General features: G+C 42.7%; 2 protein-coding genes across 3 annotated transcripts in view; one reads left to right on the top strand and one right to left on the bottom strand.

Moving 5' to 3' along the window:
• Positions 1-4,515, top strand: part of LOC109908600 (copine-9) — a 77,550-nt gene extending 73,035 nt beyond the window's left edge. For both annotated transcript variants that reach the window (XM_031794684.1, XM_031794685.1), the window contains one exon: positions 119-4,515. In XM_031794684.1, coding sequence (XP_031650544.1) covers positions 119-301 — 183 coding nt within the window. In that variant the 3' untranslated portion in view covers positions 302-4,515. The remainder of the gene's footprint in view (positions 1-118) is intronic.
• Positions 1,078-19,942, bottom strand: LOC109907086 (cilia- and flagella-associated protein 100). The gene is made up of 14 exons (XM_031793342.1): positions 19,864-19,942; positions 19,633-19,733; positions 19,257-19,443; positions 16,658-16,722; positions 15,014-15,177; positions 13,097-13,177; positions 12,729-12,910; positions 12,532-12,625; positions 7,628-7,676; positions 7,379-7,530; positions 6,809-6,944; positions 6,374-6,576; positions 5,058-5,151; positions 1,078-4,908 (listed from the first exon to the last, which is right to left on the bottom strand). The coding sequence occupies exons 2-14, from the start codon at positions 19,702-19,704 to the stop codon at positions 4,795-4,797; spliced, it is 1,593 nt and encodes a 530-aa protein (XP_031649202.1). The 5' UTR covers positions 19,705-19,733; positions 19,864-19,942; the 3' UTR covers positions 1,078-4,794.
• Positions 19,943-24,520: the final 4,578 nt, after the last annotated feature.

The following is a 24,520-nucleotide window of genomic DNA, read 5'->3' as shown; positions in this document are numbered from 1 at the left end:
AGTCATGTATTTATTCACAAGAACCAACAAGTTTATTCTCCCAGACGTTAGGGAGGACTTCCCGTGCTCTACTACAGTGTGTCCTGTCCCTGTCATTGTCCCCCCAACCCCCCTACAGTTCGTTCCTTTCCGGGACTACATGGACCGGTCAGGGAACCAGGTCCTGAGCATGGCCCGGCTGGCTAAGGACGTGCTGGCTGAGATCCCTGAGCAGCTGCTGGGGTTCATGAAGACCAGAGGCATCGAGCCCCGGCCCGCCCTCACCACCTCAGACCTGCCCGACCTCCACAGGCACATCTGACACCCCCACTGTAGTGGGACAGCACCTTTCAACCCCCCCCCCCCCCCCCCTTGGGTCTTCACATATTTGATGCTCACACACACTTGACATCTCTCTCATCTCTTTTAACCCTATGCCATTGCCATTTCATTGCAAGCCGATGTCGCCTCCCCCTTCAACTGCGCATGCTTAACACAGTTTATATCTACACATAGAATGAATGTATTCATACATTGTGCCATTGAACACATAGGGGCGGGTAGATTGAGCACCCAATGCAATAGCCACAAGCACCGTCACTTCTGAAGAGAAGGGAGAAATATAACTGACTATGCCGTGATGCCATGCTGTACACTTATAACGTTCACAAGCACCGTCACTTCTGAAGAGAAGGGAGAAATATAACTGACTATGCCGTGATGCCATGCTGTACACTTATAACGTTCACAAGCACCGTCACTTCTGAAGAGAAGGGAGAAATATAACTGACTATGCCGTGATGCCATGCTGTACACTTATAACGTTCACAAGCATACGCAGAGGGAGGAGTTTACAGTCTGTGAAAGTTATCCATGTAGAAAATACACTGAGCAAAAATATAAACGCAACATGCAACAATTTCAAAGATTTTACTGAGTTACAGTTCAAATAAGGAAATCAGTAAATTGAAATAAATAAATAAATAAAAAATGACAATTAAATCAATTTTAACCCCACTTTGTAACACAACAAAATGTGGGAAAATAATTTCTGAGGGCACTGTATATGCAAAGCAGCTTAGCCATCAACTGGAGAGAACAGGTAAAAAAAACTTCAATCAATGATCATTGCTGATTTATTGATTTGGTAAACAAACTTGACATATTGCTTTCAGCCCACACCTCCACACAAAATCTTCTTCAATTACTGTATCCACTCCCTCTCTCTGAGTGTCATGTTATAATGCACAATGGGTGTTTTCTGTTGCCTTTCATTTGATTTTCTGAAACTAAATGACTCAAAGAGTGATTTAGAAAAACCAAGCACCAAAACACATGTGCAGTTGACTGTCTTTGGGGAGGTGAATGAAGTGGTTTCATCCTGGGCAAACTTGATTATGTGTTTGTTTTGTTGATGATTGATCTGAATGTCTTGTGTCATGAACTAGGGGTCGGTTCAGCAGGACACAGCGTTTTGGAACGTTCGGATAGAAATATGTTATGTAGAACAAGCATGCCTTTCCGACATGTAAAACAAGTAATCATGTTGGCTCTATTCAAGGCATTTCTATCTGAAACGTTTGGCAACTGAACATGTGGCCCTGGAGAGTGTTGACACGGCTGGCATGGGGCCCAGGTCACATGTTCGTTAGCACCAGTCATTCTCACCCCCCTGTCTATCATACCATCCTGCCCAGCATGGGATGATGCTGGGCGCAGATTACACCCTGCTGGAACAGAAATGCCAGTCTCAGTGCCCTCCTGCAGTGAGGGAGAGGGAGACCGAGGAGGTAGGGGGAGGTTGAGGAGAGATAGGGAGGGAGGTTAAGGGCTGTGACAGTAGGGCTCCAGTGGTTTGGTTTATGTTTTTATTTTTTGTGTGTTTGTCAGAAATGAAAGGAGAAAGAGAGAGGAAAGATTTCTTGGATTTCTTGTCATAATACATTGGAGAAAGCAGGTTAGCAACCCTGTTGTCACCTGAAGCTCCAGGCTTAGTTCTGATCATAGTTTCTATGGTTCTGATTCTGACATCAAAGCATTACAATCAGTTATACACTGTCATTAAATCTCCTTTTTGTGACCTCATTAAAAAGCATGTCAGAAAAAACTCGCAGGATACTAGAATCCCCATCTCAAAATGTTCACCAACCTAAAATGTATACAGCAAAGCATTTTTTTTACACCAGTAGGAGTTGACCACCCCTCACGTTGCCAATGTTGAGATAACACTGTACATCCTACTTTCAATGTTATTTGCACAGTATCAGATGGAATGGAAAAGGTCATCACTAAGATACAGCAATAATTCAAGAATGTTTTCAACTGACTGTTCTGTAGAGTGGCTCAGCTCTACCACCTAGCGGTCACTGCTAATTGAGGCTCTTCTGAGCTCAGTACAGTATGAGGATGCTACAGACTGACATGATTTCCTGGTAGATGTGTTGAGCTGATAACGCTCCTGTACGGTGAGGTGAGGTTGACCCTGGCTCCTGTACGGTGAGGTGAGGTTGACCCTGGCTCCTATACGGTGAGGTTAGGTTGACCCTGGCTCCTGTACGGTGAGGTGAGGTTAGGTTGACCCTGGCTCCTGTATGGTGAGGTTAGGTTGACCCTGGCTCCTGTATGGTGAGGTTAGGTTGACCCTGGCTCTTGTATGGTATGGTGAGGTTGGGTTGACCCTGGCTCCTGTATGGTGAGGTGAGGTTGGGTTGACCCTGGCTCCTGTATGGTGAGGTGAGGTTGAGCCTGGCACCTGTATGGTGAGGTGAGGTTAGGTTGACCCTGGCTCCTGTATGGTAAGGTTAGGTTGACCCTGGCTCCTGTACGGTGAGGTGAGGTTGGGTTGACCCTGGCTCCTGTATGGTGATGTGAGGTTGTCCCTGGCTCCTGTATGGTGAGGTGAGGTTAGGTTGACCCTGGCTCCTGTGAGGTGAGGTTGGGTTGGGTTGACCCTGGCTCATGCTATACTGGTTAACTGAATATGTGGACTGTTGTGTGGCCTTACAATCCCTCACTTTGCAAAGCCATGTCTTGTCAGTGTGGCTAGGGATGTATGTGTGTGTGCCAGTGTGTGTGCCAGTTAGTTGTGCGTCTCTTGATCATACCTTGTCTTGTGCAGTGAAGAGGAGAGTTCGCATGCTGTGACTTATACTATACAATCCTTGTTCTTGGTGTTTGATGATGATGTTTGGTCACTGTCCACTACAGCTGAAAATATATATATCTTAATATGCATTTCACTTGTCTTACTTAACATTCTCCTTTTGATCAACTTAATTTCCTTCAAACAGAGAATGCTAAATGTTTTACGCCATGGGATTTAGTGTTTAGAACAACACGTGTGAATAGATAAATTAATGTAAATACTATGTTGTCTCTCTATGCAGATGTATAATGCAACGGATATGATTTGAATGTCCATCCATTGTAAATAGGAACATCAAATGAAGAGTTAGTTACAGTACTACACTAGGAAGTAGAAGGTTACTTTGTCTATCAGGGTGTCTTCACATTTTGATGTGTTATGAATGTAAACGTAAACCTATAGTAATCCGTTGTTATTTGTGTCAAATGGATTGTGCATTTATCAATTTCCGGTATTTCAACCAAGGACAGCCAACTCATGTATTTCAACCAAGGACAGCCAACTCATGTATTTCAACCAAGGACAGCCAACTCATGTATTTCAACCAAGGACAGCCAACTCATGTATTTCAACCAAGGACAGCCAACTCATGTATTTCAACCAAGGACAGCCAAGTCATGTATTTCAACCAAGGACAGCCAACTCATGTATTTCAACCAAGGACAGCCAAGTCATGTGAATAACTTTAGTTTACCATATTGGATATGATTCAATCATCTTGATTTAATTTGAGCGATTATTACACATTTATAGGCTACAGAAGGTGGGAGGGAGCTCTATCAAAAGAGAGCCCGTAGTAATGTAAAATGAATGCACATAAAATAAACCTTTTTGTAAACCCATGTCTGTGAGTTGGCAGTCTGGTTAAGATGTTGAAATTCACACAGTATGCATGCCTTGAGATCCATTCCCGTGGTCTTCAGATACCTAAGGCTGGGATTCAAATCGATCTTGGGATTTTAGGCATTGTGGGTTTTTAAAGGCAATGTTCCCACGTTCGTAGAGATCCCATTCACAGTAAACGCTGCGTATGTCGGCTCAATCGGAAATTGCCTTTAAAAGCCACAATGTCTAACACAACATATGTATTGGATTGTAAATGATCATAACATATGTCTTGGATTGTAAATGATCATAACATATGTCTTGGATTGTAAATGACCATAACATATGTCTTGGATTGTAAATGACCATAATATATGTCTTGGATTGTAAAAGATCATAACATATGTCTTGGATTGTAAAAGATCATAACATATGTCTTGGATTGTAAATGATCATAACATATGTATTGGATTGTAAATGACCATAACATATGTATTGGATTGAATCCTGGCCCAACTCAGCTTTACGTGAACGCATCAGGTGACATTAAAGCACTTTAAAACAGAGTTCCAAAGTGTGTGGTAGTATTTGTGTTCAGTATTTCTGGAGGTCTGTACTTTCAGTCTACAGGACCGTTCATGATGTCTTCTTCTTTAGCCTCTACACATACTCCTGATCTCAGGATCTTGATGCCATCATGTGGCAGTGAAAATGTACTGGCAAAGTGTCAACTCTCCAAAGATTAATCTGCACATACCGACAATTGAATTTAGATTTAACATTAACATACAGAACACATCAACTACTGAAGATCCATCAGGGACCATGGTCTAGGCTGGAGGGGTTCAGGTGAAGAAGTAGAGCTGCTTCTCCTTCTCCATGTCAGTGTCTCTGTCATCATTGTTCACTAACTGCTCAGTCACCGGAGGTAGTGAGCGAGGCATCAGCTTCTTCCCCGTCTGAAATCACAAAATTAATATTAGTGTCTGTGTCAATATGTCTATACACTGACATCTGGTAAGGGTCGTCATGTATGATGCTTTCTTTTGTAAGGTCTGTCACCAACATTTAGTGTGTTGTGTTTTGTATTGTTGGGTGTTTGATTCACAGGTCTCTTGGTGTTAGCCTGAGCTCTCTCCAGGGCTTTACGCAGGCGTTCCTCTTGCTGCATCTTCTGCACACGAACCTTCTCCTCCCTTAGCCTGGAAACACAGACACATACAGTTTATTAGGTACACCACCCCATTTATTCCTACAGACAGTGAATCAAGTGGCCGTGGATTGCTATATAAAGCAGACAAACAGGGACCGAGGAATTCAGGTACTGTTCAATTGAACGTTAGAATGGGCGAAACTAGTGACCTAAGCAACTTTGAGCTCGGTATGATCATCGTGATCATCAATGACCCTGGAGCAGTGGAAACGCACTCTCTGGAGTGATGAGTCATCACGCTTCACCATCTGGACGTCCGACGGACTGATCTGGGTTTGGCAAAGACCTGGAGAATGCTACCTGCCCCAATGCATAGTGCCGAATGTAAAGTTTGGTGGAGGAGGAATAATGGTCTGAGGCTGTTTTTCATGGTTCGGGCTAGGCCCCTTGGTTCCAGTGAAGGGAAATCTTAATGCTACAGCATACTATGACATTCTAGACAAATATGTGCTTCCAACTTTGTGGCAACAGTTTGGGGAAGGCCCTTTCCTGTTTCAGCATGACAATGCTCCCGTGCACAAAGCGAGGTCCATACAGAAATATTTTGCTGAGATCGGTGTGGAAGAACTTGACTGGCCTGCACAGAGCCCTGACCATCTCCATCAACCATCTTCCGGATAAATTGGAACGCCGACTGCGAGCCAAGCCTAATCGGCCAACATTAGTGCCCGACCTCACTAATGTTCTTGTGGCTGAATGGAAGCAAGTCCCCGCAGTAATGTTCCAACATCTAGTGGAAAGCCTTCCCAGAAGAGTGGAGGCTGTTATAGAAGTAGTTCCATATTAATGCCCGTGATTTTGGAATGAGATGTTCGACGAGCAGGTGTCCACATACTTTTTGTAATGTAGTATATGTCAGCTAACTGACTGACTACTGAAATGTCAGCTAACTGACTGACTACTGAAATGTCAGCTAACTGACTGACTACTGAAATGTCAGCTAACTGACTGACTACTGAAATGTCAGCTAACTGACTGACTACTGAAATGTCAGCTAACTGACTGACTACTGATATGTCAGCTAACTGACTGACTACTGATATGTCAGCTAACTGACTGACTACTGATATGTCAGCTAACTGACTGACTACTGAAATGTCAGCTAACTGACTGACGACTGATATGTTATCTAATTAACTGACTACTGATATGTTAGCTAACTGACTGACGACTGATATGTTATCTAACTGACTGTACTCTTGATGGCCCACCTGAGTCTCCTCTCCTTCTCCTTGGCTCTCTCGGCCATGAGCACACGGTCCTTGGGAACCAGCTCCACGTTCTCCAGCAACTCCCCCAGGCGGCCCTCGATGTTGGTCAGCATCTGTAGCGTGGTCAGGTTGGCCCCACTCTCCCCCGCATAGCTCCTGTACACCTCGGCCACCTTCCTCCCCAGGGCCTCCAGCATCACATCCTGTACAGAGGGATAATGGAAGTCATTCAGTCAGTGCAAGAGCCATTTGAGGGTGATCAAGTTCAACTTCACTGCTTCACACTCCCACTGTACCTCATTTGCTCTATATTAGGTCTGTATGGTGACTTTGCCCAAGTAGAGTTCACTCTGTGTACTGTATGTGTGTATACATATGAATGCAAGCAGTTGTGTGTGCTGTCTGTCTGTCTGTCTGTGAACAGTTCATGTTTACCTGGTCCTCTGCCTTGTATTTCCCAAAGGAGAAGAGTCGCGATTTGAGCTCCAGCTCAGCAGCAGTGTCCTTCTCTCTCTGGATGGCATGGGTAATTATGTCAATCTGCTGGGTCAGCTGCTCTGTCTCCTGGTCCCTGGATACACACAAAATGTTTAAAATTTGACCAATTTTGAATGCTTTGCATTCATGCATTCTTGACCGTATGCTTCTTCAGGTGTTCTTTGAAGATCGTTCTTGTAAAAACAGGAGAATGCACAGTATTTTTAATAAACGCCAACAGATTATGCTACTCCGAGGTAATGGCAGTTTGAATACAGGTAGTTCAATCACTATCGCCACTACAATGGTTCTTCCTTCAAAAGTTTTGGCGTACTGCAGCACAGCTTGCGAGGTGCCACAGAATGATATGGCACGTTATACGTTGTGTCAGACATTGTTGCCAGAATGACGCAATTTACCACAATCTGACACCATCTACCACAAACGATCGCGGCATAAGATCCAACATTTTAAAGGAAGGACCACTGTATGTAGATGTGAGGACATAAAGTCGCTGGGCTCTCTAACATCTTGTTGCGAGTGTTGTCCAAAGTGTGTTTGAACTCCTCCATCGTCTCCTCTGTCTCTCTGGAGTTCTGGATCAGAGTCAGGTTCTGCTTCTCCAGGTCTGTCAGCAGGTCCAACAGCTGCTGAGGGTCAGTGAAGAACAGCTCCGGCTCCTGTGGGGTAATACATACACACAGTTAAAATGTACTTAGGTCAACGTTAAGGCTACTTTGACACCAGGTGAATGATATAGCATAAAACGTATCTGACCTCATATTCAGGCAGTTTGCTCTCATCCACCGGTACTGTAACCTCCTTCCTAAAACACAACCAAAATTTTTTATTTAATTTTATTTGACCTTTTATTTAACCAGGTAGGCTAGTTGAGAACAAGTTCTCATTTACAACTGCGACCTGGCCAAGATAAAGCAAAGCAGTGTGACACAAATAACAACAGAGTTACACATGGAATTAACAAACATACAGTCAATAATACAGTAGAGAAAGTCTATATACAGTGTGTGCAAATGAGGTAGGATAAGGGGGTTGAGGCAATAAATAGGCATAGTGGCAAAATTATTACAGTATGGCAAATGAAACACTGGGGTGATAGATGTGCAGAAGATGATTGTGCAAGTAGCGGTACTGGGGTGCAAAGGAGCAAAATAAATAACAATATGGTGATGAGGTATTTGGATGGGCTATTTACAGATGGGCTATGTACAGGTGCAGTGATCTGTGAGCTGCTCTGACAGCTGGTGCTTAAAGCCAGTGAGGGAGATATGAGTCTCCAGCTTCAGTGATTCTTGCAGTTCGTTCATTGACAGCAGAGAACTGGAAGGAAAGGCGAATGAAGGAGGAATTGGCTTTGGGGGTGACCAGTGAAATATACCTGCTGGAGCGCGTGCTGCGGGTGGGTGCTGCTAAGGTGACCAGTGACCTGAGATAAGGCGGGGCTTTACCTAGCAACAACTTATAGATGACCTGGAGCCAGTGGATTTGGCGACGGATATGAAGCAAGGGCCAACCAACGAGAGCATACAGGTCGCAGTGGTGGGTAGTATATGGGCTTTGGTGACAAAACGGATGGCACTGTGATAGACTGCATCCAATTTGCTGAGTAGAGTGTTGGAGGCTATTTTGTAAATGACATCGCCGAAGTCCAGGATCTGCAGGATAGTCAGTTTTACGAGGGTATGTTTGGCATTATGAGTGAAGGATGCTTTGTTGGGAAATAGGAAGCTGATTCTATATTTAATTTTGGAATGGAGATGCTTAATGTGAGTCTGGAAGGAGAGTTTACAGTCTAGCCAGACACCTAGGTATTTGTAGTTGTCCAAAAAAGTCAGAACCGTCCAGAGTAGTGATGCTGGACGGGTGGGCAGGTGTAGGCAGCGATCGGTTGAAGAGCATGCATTTAGTTTTACTTGCATTTAAGAGCAGTTAGAGGCCACAGAAGGAGAGTTGTATGGCATTGAAGCGTGTCTGGAGGTTAGTTAACACAGTGTCCAAAGAAGGGCCAGAAGTATACAGAATGGTGTCGTCTGCGTAGAGGTGGATCAGAGAATCACCATTAGCAAGAGTGACATCATTGATGTATACAGAGAAAAGAGTCGGCCTGAGAATTGAACCCTGTGGCACCCCCATAGAGACTGCCAGAGGTCCGGACAACAGGCCCTCCGATTTGACACACTGAACTCTGTCAGAGGAGTAGTTGGTGAACCAGGCGAGGCAGTCATTTGAGAAACCAAGGCTGTTGAGTCTGCCGATAAGAATGTGGTGATTGACAGAGCCGAATGCCTTGGCCAGGTCGATGAATACAGCTGCACAGTATTGTCTCTTATCGATGGCGGTTATGATGTCGTCTAGGACATTGAGCGTGGCTGAGGTGCACCCATGACCAGCTCGGAAACCAGATTGCATAGCGGAGAAGGTACGGTGGGATTCGAAATGGTCGGTGATTTTGGATTTCGAAGACCTTAGAAAGGCAGGGTAGGAAATATAGGTCTGTAGCAGTTTGGGTCTAGAGTGTCTCCCCCTTTGAAGAGGGGGGTGACCACGGCAGCTTGCCAATCTTTGGGGATCTCAGATGATACGAAAGAGAAGTTGAACAAGCTAGTAATAGGGGTTGCAACAATTTTGACTGATAATTTTAGGAAGAGAGGATCCAGATTGTCTAGCCCTGCTGATTTGTAGGGGTCCAGATTTTGCAGCTCTTTCAGAACATCAGCTATCTGGATTTGGGTGAAGGAGAAATGGAGGAGGCATGGGCAAGATGCAGTGAGGGTGCAAGGCTGTTGACCGGGGTGGGGGTAGCCAGGTGGAAAGCATGGTCAGCCATAGAAAAATGCAAATTGAAATTCTCAATCATCGTGGATTTATCGGTGGTGACAGTGTTTCCTAGCCTCAGTGCAGTGGGCAGCTGGGAGGAGGTGCTCTTATTCTCCATGTACTTTACAGTGTCCCAGAACTTTTGGGAGTTTGTGCTACAGGATGCAAATACCTGTTTGTAAAAGCTAGCCTTTGCTTTCCTAACTGCCTGTGTAGATTGGTTCCTAACTTCCCTGAAAAGTTGCATACCGCGGGGGTTATTCGATGCTAATGCAGTACGCCACAGGATGTTTTTGTGCTGGTCAAGGGCAGTCAGGTCTGGAGTGAACCAAGGGCAATATCTGTTCCTGGTTCAATTAATTTTTTTAACAAGGCATGCTTATTTAACATGGTGAGGAAAGCACTTTTAAAGAATAACTAGGCATCCTCGACTGACGGAATGAGGTCAATATCATTCCAGGATATCCGGGCCAGGTCGTTAGAAAGCCCTGCTCGCTGAAGTGTTTTAGGGAGCGTTTGACAGTGATGAGGGGTGGTCGCTTGACCGCAGACCCATTACGGACGCAGGCAATGAGGCAGTGATCGCTGAGATCCTGGTTGAAGACAGCAGAGTTGTATTTGGATGGCAGGTTGGTTAGGATGATATCTATGAGGGTACCCATGTTTACGGATTTAGGGTTGTACCTGGTGGGTTCATTGATAATTTGTGTGAGATTGAGAGCATCAAGCTTAGATTGTAGGATGGCCGGGGTGTTAAGCATGCACCAGTTTAGGTCACCTAACAGCACAAGCCCTGAAGATAGATGGGGGGCAATCAATTCGCATATGGTGTCCAGGGCACAGCTGGGGGCAGAAGGTGGTCTATAGCAAGCGACAACGGTAAGAGAGTTGTTTCTGGAGAGGTGGATTTTTAAAAGTAGAAGCTCAAATTTTTGGGGCACAGACCTGGATAGTAAGACAGAACTCTGCAGGCTATTCCTGCAGTAGATTGCAACTCCGCCCCCTTTGGCAGTTCTATTTTGTCAGAAAATGTTATAGTTAGGGATGGAAATTTCAGGGTTTTTGGTTAGGACATCTGGGTTGGCAGTGTGCTAGGGCCGTGAATAAAACAAACTTAGGGAGGAGGCTTCTAATGTTAACATGCATGAAACCAAGGCTTTTACGGTTACAGAAGTCAACAAATGAGAGCGCCTGGGGAATGGGAGTGGGGCTAGGCACTGCAGGCCCTGGATTAACCTTCACATAACCAGAGGAACAGAAGAGGAGTAGGATAAGGGTACGGCTAAAGGATAAAAGAACTGGCCGTCTAGTACGTTCAGAACAGAGAGTGAAAGGAGCAGGTTTCTGGGCACGGTAGAATAGATTCAAGGCATAATGTACAGACAAAGGTATGGTAGGATGTGAATACAGTGGGGGTAAACCTGTGCATAGAGTGACGATGAAAGAGATATTGTCTGTCGAAATATCATTTAAACCAGGTGATGTTACCGCATGTGTGGGAGGTGGAACTAAAGTGTTAACTAAGGCGTATTGAGCAGGGCTAGAGGCTCTACAGTGAAATAAGGCAATAATTACTAACCAAAACAGCAATGGACAAGGCATATTGACATTGGGGAGAGGCATGCGTAGCCAAGTGATCATAGGAGTCCAGTGAGTGGCTGCAGGCAGCTTGCGGGCCGGGGATAGCAAGTTAGCAGAAGGGCCTTTGAGGGACGTTGCGACGGAAGAAAGTCTGTTGTGACCCCCTCGTGCTGTGACGTCGGCAGACGGATCAATAGGGCTCCGTGTGGTAAACCAGGCCAATTGGCAAAATAGATAGTGGCCAAAGAATTTGTCCGTTGGACCTCTTAAGCGAACAGTCCGATGTGCTCTAGACAGCTAGCGGGCTAGCCGGGAGATGCGCCTAGCAGATGGGCCTAGCAATGGTTAACTGACTACAAGCTAGTAGCCAGTTAGCTGGCTAACTTTTGATGGGGGTTCCAGTTCTTAACTATAAAAAAATAGCAGATCCCTACCACATTGGGTGAGGCGGGTTGCAGGGGAATATATTCAGTCCGTAGATGAAAAGTGATATTAAAATATATACGAATATATATATATGAAAAAAAACAAGGAAAAACTGTATTTATACGGGACAAGACAAAACACACGTCCGACTGCTATGCCATCTTGGCTAGAGACATAAGGACATAGGCATCAGTGGAGGCTGCTGAGGGGAGTACGGCTCATAATAATGGCTGGAACAGGGTTAATGGAATGGCATCAAACATATGGAAGCCATGTGTTTGATGTATTTGATACCATTCCACCTATTCCGCTCCAGCCATTACCACAAGCCCGTCCTCCCCAATTAAGGTGCTACCAACCTCGTGACAGGGATACAGTTAAACAATGCAACAGAGACATCTCAACAACACTCTTGAACAGGGCTCTCCAACCCTGTTCCTGGAGAGATACCGCCCATTAGGTTCAGTCCAACCCTGTTCCCGGAGAGATACCGTCCTGTAGGTTCACTCCAACCCTGTTTCCGGAGAGCTACTGTCCTGTAGGTTCACTCCAACCCTGTTTCCAGAGAGCTACTGTCCTGTAGGTTCACTCCAACCCTGTTTCCGGAGAGCTACTGTCCTGTAGGTTCACTCCAACCCTGTTTCCAGAGAGCTACTGTCCTGTAGGTTTTCACTCCAACCCTAATCTAGCGCACCTGATTCTAATAATTAGCTGGTTGACAAGCTGAATCAGGTTAGTTACAACTGGGGTTGTAGGGAACAGGGGGATATCTCTCCAGGAACAAGGTTGGCGAGCCCTGCTCTGGAGTAATGATCCTGTACTGGGGCTCCACTCACGGCTTGATGCTCTCTCTGGTTCCCATCATACTCTGTCTCTGGGGAGTCCTGGGGTCACATACAGGAGGCAGGTCCCTGGCCATACTCTCTTTACCTGAACACAGAGAAGGTAGATCTCTAATGAACAAGACCCATAATCACAGTCTGTCAAATGTGACTGGTGTGATATGATGTGACAACTACTGTAATTGACATACGTCTGCCGGGTTTGGCTGGCTCGGCTAGCTGAGCCTCCCTCTCCTTGATGGCAGCTTTGATCTTGTCCACCATGGCCCTGCGAGCCTGCTGTCTCTCCTGCCACTCTGTAGGGGACAGCTTCAGCAGGAAGCCATTGTACAGGGTGTACTCCTTCAGGATCTCCTCGTTCTTGGAGATGTCACTGTGGACACGTATGAACATGTGCCATCATGCTCAATAGCATGTACGCAATAACATTTGTAAAGCTTACATCCACCACAAACAATGGCACACATCCAGAAGCCATCACACAAAGTATGTCAACTTATGCATAACTCATGCACAGTACATAGTAAAAGAAAGGACCCTTTACTGTCTGCCATACTACCTTTTTACTGCCACCATTTTGCCCGAGATCCTCTTGATCTCTGCAACCTTCTCCAGTTTGGCTTTGGTCTCGTGTTCAGCACTACCACAGTCAGCACGAATGATGATTTAAAGGAAGCACATGGAGGGAAATACAGTCTTCTGGTTGGTTCAGTCATTCAAAAGATACAGTGCCTTGCGAAAGTATTCGGCCCCCTTGAACTTTGCGACCTTTTGCCACATTTCAGGCTTCAAACATAAAGATATAAAACTGTATTTTTTTGTGAAGAATCAACAACAAGTGGGACACAATCATGAAGTGGAACGACATTTATTGGATATTTCAAACTTTTTTAACAAATCAAAAACTGTTTTTGGGCGTGCAAAATTGGGCGTGCAAAATTATTCAGCCCCCTTAAGTTAATACTTTGTAGCGCCACCTTTTGCTGCGATTACAGCTGTAAGTCGCTTGGGGTATGTCTCTATCAGTTTTGAACATCGAGAGACTGAAATTTTTTCCCATTCCTCCTTGCAAAACAGCTCGAGCTCAGTGAGGTTGGATGGAGAGCATTTGTGAACAGCAGTTTTCAGTTCTTTCCACAAATTCTCGATTGGATTCAGGTCTGGACTTTGACTTGGCCATTCTAACACCTGGATATGTTTGTTTTTGAACCATTCCATTGTAGATTTTGCTTTATGTTTTGGATCATTGTCTTGTTGGAAGACAAATCTCCGACCCAGTCTCAGGTCTTTTGCAGACTCCATCAGGTTTTCTTCCAGAATGGTCCTGTATTTGGCTCCATCCATCTTCCCATCAATTTTAACCATCTTCCCCGTCCCTGCTGAAGAAAAGCAGGCCCAAACCATGATGCTGCCACCACCATGTTTGACAGTGGGGATGGTGTGTTCAGAGTGATGAGCTGTGTTGCTTTTACGCCAAACATAACGTTTTGCATTGTTGCCAAAAAGTTCAATTTTGGTTTCATCTGACCAGAGCACCTTCTTCCACATGTTTGGTGTGTCTCCCAGGTGGCTTGTGGCAAACTTTAAACAACACTTTTTATGGATATCTTTAAGAAATGGCTTTCTTCTTGCCACTCTTCCATAAAGGCCAGATTTGTGCAATATACGACTGATTGTTGTCCTATGGACAGAGTCTCCCACCTCAGCTGTAGATCTCTGCAGTTCATCCAGAGTGATCATGGGCCTCTTGGCTGCATCTCTGATCAGTCTTCTCCTTGTATGAGCTGAAAGTTTAGAGGGACGGCCAGGTCTTGGTAGATTTGCAGTGGTCTGATACTCCTTCCATTTCAATATTATCGCTTGCACAGTGCTCCTTGGGATGTTTAAAGCTTGGGAAATCTTTTTGTATCCAAATCCGGCTTTAAACTTCTTCACAACGGTATCTCGGACCTGCCTGGTGTGTTCCTTGTTCTTCATGATGCTCTCTGCGCTTTTAACGGACCTCTGAGACTATCACAGTGCAGGTGCATTTATACGGAGACTTGATTACACACAGGTGGATTGTATTTATCATCATTAGTCATTTAGATCAACATTGGATCATTCAGAGATCCTCACTGAACTTCTGGAGAGAGTTTGCTGCACTGAAAGTAAAGGGGCTGAATAATTTTGCACGCCCAATATTTCAGTTTTTGATTTGTTAAAAAAGTTTGAAATATCCAATAAATGTCGTTCCACTTCATGATTGTGTCCCACTTGTTGTTGATTCTTCACAAAAAAATACAGTTTTATATCTTTATGTTTGAAGACTGAAATGTGGCAAAAGGTCGCAAAGTTCAAGGGGGCCGAATACTTTCGCAAGGCACTGTATCTTATTGTTATTATTCATAATAACCATTATACCCATAAAACAAACACTGTGAAATCACACAATATGAAAACTGTTTTGTAGACACAGTGGACTGTAGTCTGGTACATTTTGATTGCCTCCACTGAGTTCTTGTCATTCTCCTCGAGGAACTCGTCAAACATGGCCGTGTCCTCGTCCAGAAATGTCTCCGCCTGCTGCAGCCTGTTCTCTTCCTTGGTGGCCACCTCAGCCAGCTTGTGAATCACCTCCCTCTTCACAGCCAGGGAGTACTGGGGAGAAAGGGTTAAAGGTCAGTGACCACAGGAAGGAAGGAGAGGAGAGACTTTGCGTTCAAAACAGAGAACAGGTCCAAGTAAGAACGGAGACGGAGAGTGTTTATATTGTTTTGTTGGCATAGCAATGGAAAGGCACAACAGGAAAGGTGTAATGGCTCTCCTCTTCGTCTGATGATGAGGAATAGGAATCATCGGACCAACACGCAGCGTGGTAAGTGTTCATAGTAAATTTAATTAAATAAACTGAACACTGAATGACCAAAAAACAACAACGAGCGTGAACGACACGAAACAGTCCTGTAAGGTGAAAAAACACAAAACAGGAAACAAACACCCACGAAACACAGGTGGAAAAAGGCTACCGAAGTATGATTCTCAATCAGAGACAACTAACGACACCTGCCTCTGATTGAGAACCATACCAGGCCAAACGCAAAAACACAACATAGAAAACGGAACATAGACAACCAACTTATGCCCTGACCAACCAACTTACGCCCTGACCCACCCAACTTACGCCCTGACCATACTAAAACAAAGACATAACAAAGGAACTAAGGTCAGAACGTGACAAAAGGTCACATTTGAAGAGATGATTTGCGTCTTCTCCATGCTGTGATATGCTAATACTGTACATGTAATAAGTTAAAGAGCTGCCTCTCCCTTGAGGCAAACAGACTCCTCAGTGAAGGAAGTGACTGGAGTTTTGTACAGTCTGGAGAGTGAGTAATCTCAGGAAATGTAAATGTCTGCGGCTCTGGGACTTAAGAGGGTGAAATGTGATGCCAGGGGACCTATTAGACATGCAGCTTGAGACCTGGGGATTGATGCCTTTCAAGTAAGCTACTGCCTCAAAGTGTTTTCATGTTCATGTAGCTATTTACTTTCTCTGAAATGGTTAGGACTGGACAACAACAAGCATATCCTGATGTAATTGTGCCCTTTTTCCTTATTTTGTTTTTTTACATCTTTTTATGAGGCTGTGGAAAGAATTAAGGGACGAAAATGTGTGTTTTTAAAGGAACAATGCAGGTTTTGTCAGAGCTTGGGTAATAGGTCAGACAAGCTTAGCTCAGGGAAACTTTGGGCAAATATAAACGGAGCCTTCAAGCAAAAAGGGGACGCACACGAAGCTGAACCAAGCCATGCGCTGTGTTACCAATAACAGCAATCGCGCCTTTCTGTTTTTCCACTTACCTCATCTCTGAACTGATTTACGTATAAAACAGCTTTTGTTGTTGTTATTAACTCTGAAGCTAAGAAGCCTGGTTTGAATGATTAGAAAATATATACTCAAGTGGTGAAAACAACAATGCCATGTTAACTTCTGGAAGTGCATTGATATGTCTTTTGTCTTTTGGGTTTTGTGAGTGTGAGACATTCATTCATTCATTCATTCATTCATTCATTCATTCATTCATTCATAACTGGACAGTGGTTGGTTTGGTGTACTAAGCATTATGTAATTTCTTACCTCAATAAGAAACATCTCTCTCTTCTTAGTGATGTACTCACTAATATTCTCCCTGTCATTGGAGTCTGATGAGGGAACAAACTCTCATTGATTACTGCCTGTCCTTTCAGCAAACGTTTATGCTAACTCAAATACTTTAACACTAACGCAAATACTTTAATGCTAACTCAAATACTTTAATGCTAACTCAAATACTTTAATGCTAACTCAAATGCTTTTATGCTAACTCAAATACTTTAATGCTAACTCAAATACTTTAATGCTAACTCAAATACTTTAATGCTAACTCAAATGCTTTTATGCTAACTCAAATGCTTTTATGCAAACTCAAATACTTTGAGGCAAAGACAGGAGATTGAATACATATGAAATCCCTTTGACTTTAGATACAGGACCGTCTTTGTTCTCTTCTCTAAATGGTTAGGATTAGAATTAGGAGAGCAGGTCCACTATGAGAGGACACGTTTTCTCTGGAACATCATCACTACAGTAACCCAAAACACTTTTTGTCTTGGAAAATAGCAATAGCTAAGTAATCCTGATGAGTGAGGAAACGTATCAACTAAAGAGAAATTTGCAGAAAGGCAGAATGGAAGTGGAGAAAGTCAGAGTTGCACATCCATTATGATATTCTGAGAGAGCAACTTGGCATATATAAGGCAATTATAAATGCCAGGCGGGCTTAGTTAAAGTGGTAAATGATCTTAGAGCCAACACAGATGCCAAACAGCTCTCTGTCCTTGTACTCTTGGATTTAAGTGCTGCATTCGACACTGTTAATCATGATGTCCTTCTGAAAAGACTGGAGATGTGGGTGTGCCTCTCTGCTCGGGTTCTAAATTGGTTTAGGACCTATTTAACCTGTCAAGAGTTTTTTGTCACCCTTGCTGAACACAATTCTGAGAAAATATATATCACATGTGGCGTTCCACAAGGTTCGATTTTGGGTCCGGTACTGGTCAGTTTATACTGTATATGTTAGCCCTTGGCAGCGTTATCAGAAAGCACAGCATGGATTTTCATTGTTACGCAGACTATATACTATAACTTTACATTTGTGTCACCATTTGTGTCACCAGAGGACATTTTAGTTCCACAGATAAATTGTATTATAAACTGTATTAGTGATTTAAATACTTGGATGGCTCACAACTTCCTCCAGCTAAATCAAGACAAGACCAGGGTATTTATTGTTGGAGCCAAAGCACAGAGAGAGAATTTGGCTTCACATTTTACTTCACTGGCAATAAAGATAAAACACCAGGTAAAAAACCTAGGTGTCATTTTAGATTCTGAACACAATTTTGAAAACACACATTAGGAATGTGACCAAAATAGCTTTTTACCACCTGAGAAACATTGCAAATGTATGTCTGTTTCTCTCTCAGGTTGATACAGAGAGACTCATCCATGCTTTTATTACAAGCAGGCTTGACTACTGTAATGGTCTCATGTCTGGTCTACTCAAGAAAGCCATTGGTCAACTGCAAAACATACAGAATGCTGCAGCACGGGTACTGACCAAGACCAGATGGAGAGCACACATTAAACCAGTTTTAAGATCTCTGCACTGGCTGCCAGTGAGTTTTAGAATTAGTTTTAAGATTTTTCTTTTGGTTTTTAAATCAATCCATGATTGTGCACCCCAAAGCATGTCAGACATGCTTTTGAGTTATGTACGTAGTAGGTTCCTCGGGTCCTCTGGCAATGGCCTTTTTAACTATCCCAAAGCCTTGGACCAAGACACATGAAGAGACCGCCTTTAGTTATTATGCCCTCAGCCTCTGGAATAGCCTGCCAGAGAACACGAGGGGGGCCAAAACTATGGTCATATTTAAAAGAGATCTTGAAATAAACCTTTTTAGGTTTGCTTTTCCTTAGGGTGCTTTTTAATCTCTCTGTTTTTATTGTTATTCTTTAGTTTTTTTATCCTCTTCTGTTTGCTGTGTAGTAAATATTTCTGTTTTTATCTTCATAGTTTTTTTGTGTTTTTTTCCCTGTGAAGCACATTGCGTTGCATTCTGAAATGTCCTGCATAAATAAAGCTTGGTTTGATTTGATGATTTGATTTGGTCTTGGAAAACAACAGAGCATACATAATTTCATTATGCGTCAATAGTCAGATTCAGTAACTTGTCAAGTTATCAACTTATACTCAATGTCTCTGGGGATAATCCTAGCTTCCACTTAGTCATGCACTGATGTCAATTGGAGAATAAGTGAAGATTTGACTTCAGTGGAAGTCAGGATTCACCCCCCTGAGACTACAGTAAAATGACTCAGAAGCATCATAATATACTGGTCATCAGAGCCATGTATTCGAGAGTTAGGATTTTGAGGTCTCTGCATTATGATGCATTTATATTACCTACATTCCATGACAGCCATGTTAGCTCCCCATGGGCAATATTGACCTATAGCAGTTCACAGAATCTTCTAAATGTCAAACAATGCTATGTACAAGATTCCAAATACTGATAATGAATGGAGGAATTAAGGGAAATGCTCAAAGGTGCTAACATGGCCTCTGTTCTAAAAGTTGTCCAAACTCTCTAAATAAATGGCTCTGGTGGTCATGAAAGGCCTGACGGGCACTCACTCAGGATGGCAGCTTTCCTCCATGCCGGATCATCCCTGAGGGTGGACACAGCCTTGCTGCAGGAGGTGGAGTACACCTCATTCTGCCCCTGCCTCAGCTCCTGCCTCAGGTTAGCCTGCTTGGCCTGTATCCTCCCAGCATAGGTGGACTTCTCATGGACCTTCAGCGTCTTCTGTCGCTGGCGCTCCTATGGTTCATCACACAAATGAGCATGGTCAAGATGGCATGTTCAAAGATGGCACTGAGGATCAGAGTTTGATCAAATATTATCAGGTACACAGTCACAGTGGAAAAGGATCACGAATGCAATGAAACCCTGATAGAGTCAAACAGAGAATGTTCAAACACTACAGACGACACAACATGACTTCTTCACCAGCTTCCTTTGTTCATTTTCCTTGTTTCTCAGGAGGAAGATGTTGTCTGCCGGGAGTTTGAAGGGATTCATCCTCGCTGTCCTCACTTCTCTCTGTCTCTCTGCATAAACATTTCCATACTTTACACAACCGTACTGAACACTGGTTGTTGAAAGGTAAATACCAGAGAGCTGTATCTCCATATATCTCTAGTTGTCTATAGACACTAATGCACCAGGATGTCAGGTCACCTGAGACTGGAGGCTTGGTGTCACTGCAGGAGATGAGAGGACCTGCTAGTCTGAAGGCTGTTTGTTTCTCTATAGATAGTGTGGGTTAGAGTGGGGGTTAGAATGGGGGTTACAGTGGGGGTTAGAAACAAAAATAATTGTATTTGTCACATGCGCCGATTATAATTGGTGTAGACTTTACAGTGAAATTCTTGTTAAAATAAAATTCAATAAAATACACAAGAATGGAGCTATATACAGGGAGTACCAGTACCAGATCAATGTGGAGCTATATACAGGGAGTACCAGTACCAGATCAATGTGGAGCTATATACAGGGAGTACCAGTACCAGATCAATGTGGAGCTATATACAGGGAGTACCAGTACCAGATCAATGTGGAGCTATATACAGGGAGTACCAGTACCAGATCAATGTGGAGCTATATACAGGGAGTACCAGTACCAGATCAATGTGGAGCTATACACAGGGAGTACCAGATCAAGGTGGAGCTATATACAGGGAGAACCAGCACCAGATCAATGTGGAGCTATATACAGGGAGTACCAGTACCAGATCAATGTGGAGCTATATACAGGGAGTTCCAGTACCAGATCAATGTGGAGCTATATACAGGGAGTACCAGTACCAGATCAAGGTGGAGCTATATACAGGGAGTACCAGTACCAGATCAATGTGGAGCTATATACAGGGAGTACCAGTACCAGATCAATGTGGAGCTATATACAGGGAGTACCAGTACCAGATCAATGTGGAGCTATATACAGGGAGTACCAGTACCAGATCAATGTGGAGCTATATACAGGGAGTACCAGTACCAGATCAATGTGGAGCTATATACAGGGAGTACCAGTACCAGATCAATGTGGAGCTATATACAGGGAGTACCAGATCAATGTGGAGCTATATACAGGGAGTTCCAGTACCAGATCAATGTGGAGCTATATACAGGGAGTACCAGATCAATGTGGAGCTATATACAGGGAGTACCAGTACCAGATCAATGTGCAGAGGTACCAGGTGTTTGAGGTAGATACGTACATGAAGGCAGGGTAAAATGACTAGGCATCGGGAGAGATCATAATAAGGTATTTAAGGTAGATATGTACATGAAGGCAGGGTAAAGTGACTATGCATCAGGATAGACAATAATAAGGTATTTGAGGTAGACATGTACATGAAGGCAGGGTAAAGTGACTAGGCATCAAGATAGATCATAATAAGGTATTTGAGGTAGATATGTACATGAAGGCAGAGTAAAGTGACTAGGCATCAGGATAGATCATAATAAGAAGACGAATAAAGAGTAGCAGCATGTAATGAGTCTACAAGTGTGTGTGAGTGTCTGTAAGTGAGGTTTTGGTTGATCAATAGCAGCATAGGGAATAGTGTAATTTCAGTGTTACAAAGTAGCTTACCATTGTGCCTACCTGTTTGTGCAAACTGAAATGTAAACCATAACAAAGCTGCCACCCTCTACTGTTTGGGTAAAAAGCTCAGGGATGGGGCTGGAGAAATGTAGCCAAGTTCATAGAGATCCATGAGATCAAAATTATGGTTTTAACCATGTTTTGAAGGTAGGCCTACCATGCACAGTGTGTGTTTACAATTACATTGTTTACAAACATTGGAGTAAAACAAACGTATATTTTCGGTTCTAATGGGGTAAGAAAATTGAACTGCACTATCTAGACCTCTCTTCACCCTAGAATTATATTATATTGTATTCTACAGTCATCGCGCATATTGCCTACTGTAGTGACACTGAGCGTCAGACCCAGTAGACGGCTTTCTCACTTACTATAAATTGCTGGGGGTCTGTCTTCGATGCTGTCCGGGGACTCAGTTCCCGCGGTATCCTTCACAGACATCTCTTCTTGAGCATCCATTAAGAAAAATCCATTACATTGGCCAGTATGGATCCTAATCGTTCGAGTCCAATTATGCAAATATTCTACTGCTAGGCTGTCATCCTATGTTGTACAGCCTCAATTGTGGCCTTTTTCTTTAAATAGGCTAATGCAAATAATTCATTTAAAATGATAGCCTACCTTACTTTGTGAAGTTGTTGTTATAGCTATGCTCCTATAAACAATAATATATATTTTTTTTTTAAGTACACTATTTAGTAAATGTCTTCATAGACTAAGGCTATCTCTAGGGTATTGATTATGACGCATCTCACCGGCGACTTGCAATATATGTAAACATTTTGATTATGGATTTGGCAATCGCCGTGACATGGCTGGAGCGTCACAATTGATCAAGATGTAGAGCTACGTGAGCTAACCCGACATCAACAGATCCGATAGATGGCAGTGAACCTGTCTGGCATAGGCCGTTTACAATGAATAAATTGGATGTTGGCTACCTATTGAATGAGAATTGGGCCTAAAATCAAATGCTATCAAATGCTATTTGTCACATGCGCCGAATACAACAGACCTTACAGTGAAATGCTTAGTTTACAGTGAAATGTTTACAAAGCAATAAAAAATATATACAATTTACTACATATAATATTGAGGTAAAACTGTTCGCAACAACAGGATAGGATTAGCCCTAGGCGTAGGGCTACAGTGGAGAAGGAATTATGAAAATTGAGCATTCAAGAATGCAGTCGCACTTTATCGAACGTTAGGCTATAGTTCAATACATAATAGTAGTCAATAATGGTTTATTTATCCCATGATAATGTATTTGAATATTCACTCAAGCCATCCCTGGTATGAAATATTTACCCCAGTTTTGTGTTGCCCACAACATCGAATTCTAGTGTTGCCTTCCTCGTTTCAAATGGCAATTCTAGAACGTTCCGCATTCTTGAATGCTCAATTTTCATAATTACTTCTCCACTGTTGCCCTATGCCTAGGGCTAATCCTATCCTGCTGTTGCAAATACCTCAATATTAAATGTAGTAAATTTGACCGTTTTTTTTATCGCTTTGGTACTATTTTCACAAGTAGGTCTACTGTATGTGGTACATTTTCACAACTCTTAATACAGCACTCCAAACTGGTCACACTTGATATGAAGCCAGTCTTTCATTCAAAATCTGTCATTTTGAATTAATTTGGATTGTAAACATCTCTCACCACACAACCATTGATTAAAAATATGTGTATTGCGAAATGTAATGAGAACATTGGTTTAATCACCAAAACACAACATAATGATATATTTTCAATTTAGTTGTTTTAACTACCAGTTATTCCAATAGCAAACAATGCAAGGTACTTGTTTCAAATCACTCTTAGAAGTTAATAATACAATAATTAAAAAAATATATTATAATTTTAAAAAAAAAGTGAATAATATCATATGCTAATATGTGACTAGACTCCTGAGGTAACTGCCTGGGGTAACATTTAAACCACAAGATGTCATCAAATTATTTTCTCCAAACTTTCCCTGGCTGCCACTGGTCTTGCTCAACAAAACATTTCACAGCTTTTGGAGATATTTCAACCAAACGAGTGTGTGGTAAATGTATATATTCCAATGAAGTTAGATCTATAATTGTTTTTAAAATATGCAAGTAGGAAAGCCTTAAGATAAATAATACAAAATATAGATACTTTTTTGGAAAGTAGTAATATGTTGGATGAGTGTGTTGGGGCAACTCCCCCTCCTAGGGAGTAACTGGCTCTTTATGGTTATGAATGGGTTTCTACCTGTCATTTAGACAATGACTAGCCCAGTTTGTGCTAGTCTATGCTACCTTGTTAGCTAGCAACTTCACTAGCAGTAAATGCTAGCCAGCTAGCTAATTAGCATAAGCTGCTAGGAGTGCTAGCTAGAAACCTTACTACCAGACTTTATAGCCTTTTAGCTATTTTACACAGCATTTGTGTCATATACATTTTTAATAGCGAGCTTTTCAATTTTCATTTCTCCCCCTTTTTTCAGTCCCCCTGTTTCAGTGGGGTCTGGATTAGGTGTGAGCAGTGCAAGAGGTGTGCTCATGAGTTGTGCTACAATTTTACTGGGGATAGCTTACTTTATGATTTACTGTATGTACAAATTAGAATCGTGCAATAGCAGAACATAAGAGAATTGCCACATCAATGTTACACTGAGTTAATTATTTAAGTTATTGTTATTAAATGTTATATTCCAATGTTATTTCATGTTATTAGTTATATTCCATTCCAATTTATATATATATTATATTAATTAAAAATAACAATTGAAAACCTTTTGCTCCTGAATGTTATTTTAAAGACTGCTGGGATTTGGTGGTAACATTTCACAACTCTTAGTACAAAATTCAAAACAGATCATCAAGAAAGCTTTTTTTCCAAAACTTGATTTGTTGATTTGTTGATGTAGCTTGTCCATTTGACGTGTCCCAAATAACTGCTAATAATAGTAGCCTAGATGTGTTATATGGCATTTGGCAAGCAGCAACAACCAAACATGTTCCCTCCCTTAAAGACAAAAACATAATGATCTCAGTTTTCTCAAGTAAGGTCACTGCTGGTCACAACTGTTGATTTTCTCTAGCAGTTCACCATAGCAACTAAAGCTTGTTTACTCACAGGTCTGTTCTTTCCAGTTTTTTTGGAGCTGTGTTTTGCAGCTTGATCCTTGAACATGTGTCTAAAATCTAAATCACAAACATTTCCCCGTACCATGTTCTTTTCCTGGGTGCTGA

The sequence above is a fragment of the Oncorhynchus kisutch genome, linkage group LG17, assembly GCF_002021735.2.
Source record: "Oncorhynchus kisutch isolate 150728-3 linkage group LG17, Okis_V2, whole genome shotgun sequence".
Classification (NCBI taxonomy): domain Eukaryota; kingdom Metazoa; phylum Chordata; class Actinopteri; order Salmoniformes; family Salmonidae; genus Oncorhynchus; species Oncorhynchus kisutch.
Note: the sequence above shows the minus strand (reverse complement) of the source record. Positions and strands in the feature narration are given on the sequence as shown.

Bases quoted from the DNA above. Each gene is read 5' to 3' on its own strand.
- LOC109907086 (XM_031793342.1), bottom strand. From the start codon at position 19,704: ATGAATCCCTTCAAACTCCCGGCAGACAACATCTTCCTCCTGAGAAAC. The intron at 15,178-16,657 runs GTAAGAAATTAC...CTTTCTCCCCAG, and splicing joins GAGAGATGTTTCTTATTGAG to TACTCCCTGGCTGTGAAGAG. The intron at 13,178-15,013 runs GTACCAGACTAC...TGACTGTGGTAG, and splicing joins TCAGTGGAGGCAATCAAAAT to TGCTGAACACGAGACCAAAG.